This window comes from Sinocyclocheilus anshuiensis, unplaced genomic scaffold (assembly GCF_001515605.1).
Source record: "Sinocyclocheilus anshuiensis isolate Anshui unplaced genomic scaffold, SAMN03320099.WGS_v1.1 scaffold1198, whole genome shotgun sequence".
In the NCBI taxonomy this organism is placed as follows: Eukaryota; Metazoa; Chordata; class Actinopteri; order Cypriniformes; family Cyprinidae; genus Sinocyclocheilus; species Sinocyclocheilus anshuiensis.
Genome location: NW_015557119.1, coordinates 13013 through 24769, shown reverse-complemented (window position 1 = coordinate 24769; position 11757 = coordinate 13013). Strand labels below are relative to the sequence as shown.

The 11757-nt window shown below is 44.8% G+C and overlaps 1 protein-coding gene across 1 annotated transcript in view; it reads right to left on the bottom strand.

The window, feature by feature from the left end:
- Nucleotides 1-1768: 1768 nt before the first annotated feature.
- The window catches only part of terfa (telomeric repeat binding factor a), a 21855-nt gene continuing 11866 nt past the window's right edge, over nt 1769-11757 (bottom strand). Inside the window, exons 10-20 of the mRNA XM_016472856.1 lie at nt 11629-11685; nt 11292-11396; nt 10903-10927; nt 7604-7707; nt 7423-7527; nt 7242-7334; nt 6889-6975; nt 6709-6816; nt 6565-6638; nt 5277-5305; nt 1769-2017 (exon numbers count right to left, since the gene is read on the bottom strand). Coding sequence (XP_016328342.1) covers nt 1859-2017; nt 5277-5305; nt 6565-6638; nt 6709-6816; nt 6889-6975; nt 7242-7334; nt 7423-7527; nt 7604-7707; nt 10903-10927; nt 11292-11396; nt 11629-11685 — 946 coding nt within the window. The 3' untranslated portion in view covers nt 1769-1858. The remainder of the gene's footprint in view (nt 2018-5276; nt 5306-6564; nt 6639-6708; nt 6817-6888; nt 6976-7241; nt 7335-7422; nt 7528-7603; nt 7708-10902; nt 10928-11291; nt 11397-11628; nt 11686-11757) is intronic.

The following is an 11757-nucleotide window of genomic DNA, read 5'->3' as shown; positions in this document are numbered from 1 at the left end:
GAAAGGTCCGGGATTCAAACGTCAGAGCGTCACCTTTTTTAAAGAATTTAAACTTTTACACACTGCGGACCAATCAGAAGACCCTGGAGGTGGAGCAAGTGTTTGTTTACAGGAGCAGGTTGGCATGGCAACCATTTTATTTGACGGCAACATGGTTGAGGATTTTTTTCGAAACCATTGCTGGCGTCGCGTCTTACATGTGTTCTGTGTGAACAGCCCCTTACACTGTGTTTCTGCTCGCATGTTTCCTGTGAATAAATGAAGTCACTGCCGTCAACACTGAAGAAAACAATCCCAATACATCTGAAGAGTTTCTATAAGTGCATTAATAACTATTAAAAATCACTATTTATTGAACATCAGTGTATTTTGCTGTAGTGTGCAAGAGCTGGAATATTATAAATGTGATTTCTGTGTTTTTGCATCTCCAGTGAATGTATGTTGATTCGAGGATGTTTGCGCTGGAAAATGAGACGCTGGCACTGAGGAAGAGCATCAGTTTCTGCGGCGCAGTGACGTTGTTTGCACACGTGTGGATGAACGTCTCTATAAATGTTCATGTCAAACCCAGAGGAAGTGACTGATGTTCATCAGCTGACAGCAGAGCCACATAAAGTCCAGGAATGGATCACAGATTTCCTCATGGTGTTCCTCCATCCGCTTGACAATAGCCATGCTTCCATCCACCTATTTTTATGCATATTTTGGAAGATGTGCATAAATTCTAAAAACGTATGTGCGCAATTGAGTAGGATCAACTTTTTTATCCGATAAGAAAAAATGTGCATAAACTACGATGGAAACATTTACCGAATAAATTCCACCATGCTCATCAAAATAGTCATCAGATGGCATAACTGGACTAACCAGCGGACCGATCTCGTTGCACAGCATCTGAACTGTTGTTTTGGTCGTTCTGAAAGGCCTGAGCAAAGTCTGTTGTCAAAGTATTTCTGTATAATTGTTACACGACTGCGTTCACAAACTCAATCTCTGCTAGCTCTGAGGCGCAATTCGTCATATATGAAGATTATTATATTCAGTGGCTTCTCCTAGTTGTCTTAGTGATATTTAGTGCCAGTTTATCAGAAAGTGACGATTTTGTTCTCTTTGACTCGTTGGACGGAAACCGTGCTTATTTGCAAATGTTTTACGCGATATTACAATTTTGTGCATAATTGTGGATGGAAACATGGCAATTGAACATTTGATTTAGTTCAGTTTTCAATCAGTGTATTTAGTTGTTGTTTTCATTGTATTATTTTGGGGCTACGTGCGCTGACTTGATTTTGCATTTATTAAAATAAATCGATCATTGTTCATGTTTAATGAAGATGGGCTGTCAAGGTTTGAATGTGTGTATCAAAAACAAAATGATTTTGTATTTTTTCTTCCATTTGAAAAATTTGTTTTACTGTCACTCCTCCACAATATTGTTTTATTCAGTTCACCTTTTTTTTTTTTTCATTTTAATTACTAAACAACCAAAACAACTAAAATCAATTCACATTCCTTTCAAAATGTATATTTTGTAATAATATTTTACAGAATTTCTGATCAAATAAAAGCAGCCTTGGTGAATATTAAGCATCAAAAACATTTTTTAAACATCCTAATTTTTTAACGTTTCAAATGTATTATGTATATAATAAATAAACAAACAGAGATGCATAGATTTTGATTTCTTCCTTGATTTGATTTTCACTGAACGAACCACTGCTCAAATCTAAAGACGGCACTGAATGAATAACGACAGCAGTGCTGCACAAACAGAACAAACGTTTAATAAGGAACACAAGCTGAACACATGGTTTTAAAACAGGAACATGAGTATAAAACATGATAAAACACGTGTGGGTCACACCAGCCTGAGCTTGAGCATGGTCCTCCAGCGGTCCTTCAGGTTGACGGCGGTGCGTCCGGTGAAGGGGAAGGCAGAGCGGATCTTCTCCCAGTGTCCCACGCCGAAGCGCTGCACTCCCTCCTTCAGCCACTCCGACTCCTGCACTGTCCACATCTGACACACACACACACACACACGTTAGTGCACACTACACACACATACCTGTTAGTGCACACTTCACTCACACACCTGTTAGTGCACACTTCACACACACACACGCACACACCTGTTAGTGCACACTTCACACTCTCTCACACACACACACACACACCTGTAAGTGCACACTTCACTCACACACCTGTTAGTGCACACTTCACACACACACACCTGTTAGTGCACACTCTCACACACACACGCACACACCTGTTAGTGCACACTTCACACACACACACCTGTTAGTGCACACTCTCACACACACACGCACACACCTGTTAGTGCACACTTCACACACACACACCTGTTAGTGCACACTCTCACACACACACGCACACACCTGTTAGTGCACACTTCACACACACACACCTGTTAGTGCACACTCTCACACACACACGCACACACCTGTTAGTGCACACTTCACACACACACACCTGTTAGTGCACACTCTCACACACACACGCACACACCTGTTAGTGCACACTTCACACACACACACCTGTTAGTGCACACTCTCACACACACACGCACACACCTGTTAGTGCACACTTCACACACACACACCTGTTAGTGCACACTCTCACACACACACGCACACACCTGTTAGTGCACACTTCACACACACACACCTGTTAGTGCACACTCTCACACACACACGCACACACCTGTTAGTGCACACTTCACACACACACACCTGTTAGTGCACACTCTCACACACACACGCACACACCTGTTAGTGCACACTTCACACACACACACCTGTTAGTGCACACTCTCACACACACACGCACACACCTGTTAGTGCACACTTCACACACACACACCTGTTAGTGCACACTCTCACACACACACGCACACACCTGTTAGTGCACACTTCACACACACACACCTGTTAGTGCACACTCTCACACACACACGCACACACCTGTTAGTGCACACTTCACACACACACACCTGTTAGTGCACACTCTCACACACACACGCACACACCTGTTAGTGCACACTTCACACACACACACCTGTTAGTGCACACTCTCACACACACACGCACACACCTGTTAGTGCACACTTCACACACACACACCTGTTAGTGCACACTCTCACACACACACGCACACACCTGTTAGTGCACACTTCACACACACACACCTGTTAGTGCACACTCTCACACACACACGCACACACCTGTTAGTGCACACTTCACACACACACACCTGTTAGTGCACACTCTCACACACACACGCACACACCTGTTAGTGCACACTTCACACACACACACCTGTTAGTGCACACTCTCACACACACACGCACACACCTGTTAGTGCACACTTCACACACACACACCTGTTAGTGCACACTCTCACACACACACGCACACACCTGTTAGTGCACACTTCACACACACACACCTGTTAGTGCACACTCTCACACACACACGCACACACCTGTTAGTGCACACTTCACACACACACACCTGTTAGTGCACACTCTCACACACACACGCACACACCTGTTAGTGCACACTTCACACACACACACCTGTTAGTGCACACTCTCACACACACACGCACACACCTGTTAGTGCACACTTCACACACACACACCTGTTAGTGCACACTCTCACACACACACGCACACACCTGTTAGTGCACACTTCACACACACACACCTGTTAGTGCACACTCTCACACACACACGCACACACCTGTTAGTGCACACTTCACACACACACACCTGTTAGTGCACACTCTCACACACACACGCACACACCTGTTAGTGCACACTTCACACACACACACCTGTTAGTGCACACTCTCACACACACACGCACACACCTGTTAGTGCACACTTCACACACACACACCTGTTAGTGCACACTCTCACACACACACGCACACACCTGTTAGTGCACACTTCACACACACACACCTGTTAGTGCACACTCTCACACACACACGCACACACCTGTTAGTGCACACTTCACACACACACACCTGTTAGTGCACACTCTCACACACACACGCACACACCTGTTAGTGCACACTTCACACACACACACCTGTTAGTGCACACTCTCACACACACACGCACACACCTGTTAGTGCACACTTCACACACACACACCTGTTAGTGCACACTCTCACACACACACGCACACACCTGTTAGTGCACACTTCACACACACACACCTGTTAGTGCACACTCTCACACACACACGCACACACCTGTTAGTGCACACTTCACACACACACACCTGTTAGTGCACACTCTCACACACACACGCACACACCTGTTAGTGCACACTTCACACACACACACCTGTTAGTGCACACTCTCACACACACACGCACACACCTGTTAGTGCACACTTCACACACACACACCTGTTAGTGCACACTCTCACACACACACGCACACACCTGTTAGTGCACACTTCACACACACACACCTGTTAGTGCACACTCTCACACACACACGCACACACCTGTTAGTGCACACTTCACACACACACACCTGTTAGTGCACACTCTCACACACACACGCACACACCTGTTAGTGCACACTTCACACACACACACCTGTTAGTGCACACTCTCACACACACACGCACACACCTGTTAGTGCACACTTCACACACACACACCTGTTAGTGCACACTCTCACACACACACGCACACACCTGTTAGTGCACACTTCACACACACACACCTGTTAGTGCACACTCTCACACACACACGCACACACCTGTTAGTGCACACTTCACACACACACACCTGTTAGTGCACACTCTCACACACACACGCACACACCTGTTAGTGCACACTTCACACACACACACCTGTTAGTGCACACTCTCACACACACACGCACACACCTGTTAGTGCACACTTCACACACACACACCTGTTAGTGCACACTCTCACACACACACGCACACACCTGTTAGTGCACACTTCACACACACACACCTGTTAGTGCACACTCTCACACACACACGCACACACCTGTTAGTGCACACTTCACACACACACACCTGTTAGTGCACACTCTCACACACACACGCACACACCTGTTAGTGCACACTTCACACACACACACACACACACACACCTGTTAGTGCACATTTCACACACACACACACACACACACACACGCACACACCTGTTAGTGCACACTTCACACACACAGACACAGGAGCGGCTGATGGACAAATACACACCTTCCTGCTGTACTTCTTACTGGACCGATCTGAAACAGACAGACGTGAAGCAGAAACATGAGCGTATGATCACATGTATAAATCTCAATTTCACAAAATTGACACTTGTGACTGGTTTTGTGGTCCAGGGTCACATATAGTTTAGCAATATCACATATTTTCCCCCAATATATCAGCACAACTGCACATTCAATAAGTTCATATTGTTTAAGCTACATTTTAAGCACAACATTGTTTGTTTTCTGTCATTTTTGCTATATTTCACGGATGAAAATAGATCCAAACAACTGCTGCGCGTCTCTGAGCAACATGCAGTGTTATTTAATTGCTGAACGAATCAATGATTCAACAATCCATTCAGAATGAAAGTCACTTGCTTTATTCCTGAATGAATCAGCTGTTTAAAAGAATCGGTTGAGTAAATAATTCAATGACTCACTCATTACGAGTTTTAGTTTCATGCTTAAAAATAACATTTCAAATGTCAATATTCAAAATACTGTTTTTAAAATAATCTCCTAGCATTATTAGGTAACACTTTATTTTAAGGTGTCCTTGTTACATAACAATTAATTATGCATAATTACATGCAAGTAACTCTAAGCCAAACCCTAACCATATAGTAAGTACATGTAGTGAATTAATATTACTCCGTACTTAAATGTATAATTATACTGTAACAAGGACACCTTGACCCATTATTTATGAAACAGTAATTGCACTGTAAATACATTTAATTGCTGCTTCAGATGCACAGCCTGCAGTGCAAAGATGGATTGTGTTGATCCTGATTTCATTTGATTAGTAACAGTCTACAGTTTCTTATTCTAATTAACGTTACTGATTAAATGTAAGACTTTAACATAAAAGAAGCAGCATACTTCTAATAAGGTTAGGAAAAATGTCCCTATAATGGTCAATTTCGCCTGTAAATCAGTTTAAAGTAGGAATCAGTTAATCGCAAGCGATTCCTCGCCGATAATGAACGTGATATTGTGTAGCTTGTCAGTGATCTACGGCTCTGTGTAGTAAATGCTGCTCCGTCTGAAAGCAGTTGATGGAGATTTACTACTAATCACAGAACTGGCTTTACTGACGAGATGCACAGGACAATCGTTTGCACAGCCCTAGTTTAAGTTGGCAAGTATCAGTGTAAACAGTACTACACAGAATATGAAGAAAACTAGCACAAAACACACTATCATCAAAATATCACCACACAATAATGCCTTATCATCAATAGCAATGGTAATTATGGATACTAATATGGCACGGCTAGTGTGTGCACCTGAAGTGGCGCTGAACAGTGACTCCTCGTCGCTCCAGTTCTCGTGCGTCCCGGACACGTCCTGCCATCTGGCCCTGAGACACACACACACACACACACACACACACACACACACACAAGCGCGCGCGCTCCTGTCACACGGACCTCCTCCTCCTGTGAGCTCCTCCAGAGGACGGAGAGCTGCGGCGGCGGGGCGTCTGCGCTGCAGGAGACAAACTGTGATCCTCAGACTCGCTGGACACAGTCACACTCCTGAGGAGAAGACACACGTCACATACGGCCCATCAGAGCCCTGAGGAGGAGGATGCACAGTCACAAACACACCTGTTCTGCCTCGGTGCGTCTGTAGCGCTAGGACGAGCAGGAGTCGAGTGCTGGACGGATGAACCTCCATCCTCCACCTCCATCTCACTGTGAAACACACAGTCAGTTATTCAGTTCAACATTCCACAGGCAAAACCACTCGACATGTCTCCTTTCAGACTGAAGGAAAGAAAACATCCAAAACTCACATTTAAGTGTCTATTTTACTGCCATTATTCAATCCATATCTTAAAAGGCTGTGAGTTTTTTTTTTTTTACCAATGCTGTTGTTCATGATTGAGCTTTAATCGTTTGAAACCAAATCTTCCATTAAACTGACAGAGAAATCAACATGAATTCAAAGACAGACGTACCTGCTCTGGTTCTGTGTGTCTCTGTCTGAGCGTGTGACGGATGCAGGGCTGCTGGGACGAGCAGGAGTCGAGACCGGAGCGGATTCACCCACACTGAAACACACACACACACACAGTGCAGTCAGCAGTGGAAATAGCTACATATAAAGCAGGGGTGGGGGAAAACAGTCCCAGTCCTCACCTGAGATCGCTCTTCTTCTGCTGCTGTTTGTGTCTGGATGAGCGTCTGCTGGCTGGAGGAGACGCGGCGTGATCCTCAGACTCCACATCACCGGACAGAAGGATCCTGCGGGAGACGGCACTCAGTGACTCTGAACACACACACGTGTGTCTGTGATGAGGACGTACAGTCGTAAACGCACCTGCTCTGCCTCTGTGTGTCTCTGTCTGAGCGTCTGACGGCCGGAGAGCTGCTGCTGCTGCTGGGACGAGCGGGAGAGGAGACCTGAGCTGAGGAACACCGCACCTCCATCATCACACACTCAGACTCACTGAAATCAAGACATGATCACCAGATTCACTCATTAAACCACAGGGAGTCTCTTCTGTTGACAACACATTCATAAACCATTACTAATGGACGATGTTCAGCACATGTTGTGTTGTCACATGAGCGACAGCGGTAACTGTGAACTGAATCACGAGCTGCTCGTGTGTAAATGAACACAGTGCAGCACTTTGAGAGGAGTATGACCGTCCTGTCAGCGTTTAGAGCGCAGTCCAGTGTTTCACAGTCCATCAGAAACGATGAGAAACACCTATAATCACATCAAACACCCAAAGTAGCGCAATTATGTCCCAAATATAAAAATACATATTTTACAGTCACTGTTATGCACATTTATCATAAACACAGCTCAAATGCTTCCTACTAGTGTGGCCCAAAACATTTAGCACAGTTTTATTACAGGTAGAATGCAAAATGTTTCAGTACAAGCATTTCAACCAAATGTAATTTATGCAATATTTCAAACCTTTAACCCACGGGGGAAAATCAGCCCATGGCAACAGTTTAAAAGCAGCCCAATTTCGTGGAAAAAAAACAACAACAACCCTGCATCCAACACGAGCTGCAGAAGTCAGATTTGACTGATCACGGGTCAAAAGTGAGGAGAGATGATTGACAAGATGTTGGAGGATTTGCTGCTCAACAGATCCCAAGCTCACTGACAAATATCTTTTATCGTAAGATGTGCTCCCTTTACACAGTGCGCGCGCGATCGCGAATTCGAAAGTGAACTGCGAATGCGAGCGCTCATTCAAAAGCCCTGCATCCAACACGAGCTGCAGAAGTCAGATTTGACTGATCACGGGTCAAAAGTTAGGAGAGATAACTGACAAGATGTTGGAGGATTTGCTCCTCAACAGATCCCGAGCTCATTGACAAATATCTTTTATCGTAAGATGTGCTCCCTTTACACAGTGCGCGCGCGATCGCGAATTCGAAAGTGAACTGCGAATGCGAGCGCTCATTCAAAAGGGATTTAAATACCTCACATATTGATAGCGGCTCCCTGATGCGCGAAAATTATATACAATATTAGAATGTTTGCGGGAGCAGACACAAAAATCGCGGGAGCGGATGGGAGCGTGCGGTAATGGTCAGAAGTTCAGCGAGAGCAAGATCAACAAGCCCCGCGCTATCACGCAGCAGCGCAGTCAATCAGTGAGAGCCATAACAGATGACGTCAAATCTCGCGGGATTCCATAAATAAACTACTATACATAATGAAAAGATGATACTCAATTTAATACCTTGGAAAATGGCATTTAAGACTTTTTAATACTTATTAAAGGCCTTAATTTTATCTAAATTGATTTCTCAACTTTTAATACTTTTTAAGACCCCGCAGACACCCTGCTATATTTATTCAAAGGAGGCGTATGCGTGTATCTTTACAGAAGCAGCACAGAGAGCCGCTTCAGAAACGTGTGGCGCGGCTGGATTCTGGAATAAACAAGCATTGTGGCCAATCAGCTTCAGTGGCCGTATCAGAGCCACTCTGCACCGCAGACGTGTGCAGAGTAAATTGTCTAAGCATTAATGGTAGGGTAAGCTCTTTATACTGGAGCGCGGCCACGTATGAAGTATTTCTTGGAGGTTATAGTACATTGAAGAATGATCATATGACTTTTTACATACGCCATGTGACCTGTAAATGCGAAAAAGCCGTTTCCATTGCAGTTTTGCGAATTATTCCTTTTTCGCATTGCCTGAAAAACCACCTCATGCGAGCGTAAAAACTTTTTTGCGATATATGGTCGTTTTTGCAAAATTGACGCGTTTCCATTAGGCGTATTTTCAATTCACAATTTCAATTTGCGCAATTCGAAGGGTAATGGAAACGCGCCTAGTGATAGCTGTCATACACACACAGTAATCACACGCTGATGTGCGCTCATACAGATGGTAATCATGCAGCTACAGCCACATTCCCCACAAACACACACACACATATTAAAAATGTTGAATAGGAAGAAAAAAAAGAATTATTTGTGCAAAAAGCCGATCGCTAAGTTACGCCCCTAACAGATGACAGGCGTCACAGCGTGCGTCACGAGCCGTTACGAGACAGCGCCAGAATTCAAATAAACAATATTCTGCGTATCTTTGACTTTTTTTTAGTGGATGGTCTCATTCTGTTTGTGACACTGTATGCTACAAAACCATGTTGCTCTTTACTACCAAGATGCAGCTTTTTGAGCGCAAGTTATTCCATAACGGATACAAACAATAACTGTCCCCGAAGAAATGAGACGTAAACAAAGGAATAACCATCCATATTACAACGTTATTGTTTCGTTGGACTAAAAGTGCTCTATGGGATGTTGTTCAGTGGACCCTTACCTTTCTAACTAAACCGGGATTTACAGCAGTGGATGCGTTTATGACTCGTTATTACGATGAATCTGGTACGTACTGCTTTTTTATTATGCATGTTTTGATGTGTACCGCTTACACAGATTTAGCAAATACATTCTTTATAAGCCTTCCATTGAAAAACAGCAATCTATTATTGATGCTTGAGGCTTAGACCTTTAGAATGATATATAGTTTGTCAAGATTAATTATGTCCCGTTTCATTTAATCTATTCGTAAACATTGACACGTGCAAACAAAGAGGCGTCCAGGTGCGGGTTAACAGGTTAATGCAGCATTACAGCAAAACTCTCTCCATAATGAAAAGACTAGATGATGTGTAGTGATGTGTGCCTCTGTCCAACTGTTAACATTTCACTGGAGATTTACATTATTAGTACTGTGTGTAAATGACGAGTTTCGAGTGTCATAAGCCTCATTAAAACTGAATGAGAAGCGGTCCTAACGGTTGATCAGATGCTGATGATACGAGTGTGAGCTCGTGTGAGTCCCAGTCCTCACCTGAGATCGCTCTTCTTCTGCTGCTGTTTGTGTCTGGATGAGCGTCTGCTGGCTGGAGGAGACGCGGCGTGATCCTCAGACTCCACATCACTGGACAGAAGGATCCTGCGGGAGACGGCACTCAGTGACTCTGAACACACACACGTGTGTCTGTGATGAGGACGTACAGTCGTAAACGCACCTGCTCTGCCTCTCTGTGTCTCTGTCTGAGCGTCTGACGGCCTGAGAGCTGCTGCTGGGACGAGTGGGAGAGGAGACTTGAGCTGAGGAACACCGCACCTCCATCATCACACACTCAGACTCACTGAAATCAAGACATGATCACCAGATTCACTCATTAAACCACAGAGAGTCTCTTCTGTTGACAACACATTCATAAACCATTACTAATGGACGAGGTTCGGCACATGTTGTGTTGTCACATGAGCGACAGCAGTAACTGTGAACTGAATCACGAGCTGCTCGTGTGTAAATGAACACAGTGCAGCACTTTGAGAGGAGTATGACCGTCCTGTCAGCGTTTAGAGCGCAGTCCAGTGTTTCACAGTCCATCAGAAACGATGAGAAACACCTATAATCACATCAACTTCTCCATCGCTGACTAACGTCTTCATTAAGACTTTCTGTTGATATGAGTTTGAGCTCATGTGAATCTGATTGTGAATCACCTGTGATGGCTCTTCTTCTGCTGCTGTTTGTGTCTGGATGAGCATCTGCTGGCTGGAGGAGATGCGGCGGGACCCTCAGACTCCACATCACTGGACAGAACGATCCTGCGGGACACACAGATCTGTCAGCCCTGATTATCACGGTGACCTCTCTTCCTGGTGATCTCTGTGGAGCTGCTTCGACACAGTCTGTACTGTATAAAGCCCTGCGTTAAGCTTCTCAATGGCCAAAACACATTACCGTTTCACGATCAAAACACACAGTACAGACACTGGGGCAAAAGTATGGACTCCATGACTGAGAGCTGCGTGGTGAAGATGTCTGATGCTGACGCACCTGTTGTGTTTCTGTGTGTGACGAGCAGGAGTGCAGATCTGAGCTGATGAACACTCACTGAAACACACACACACACAGCGGTCAGACACTGGACGGTACACAACACAATGACATGATCTGGCATGTGAC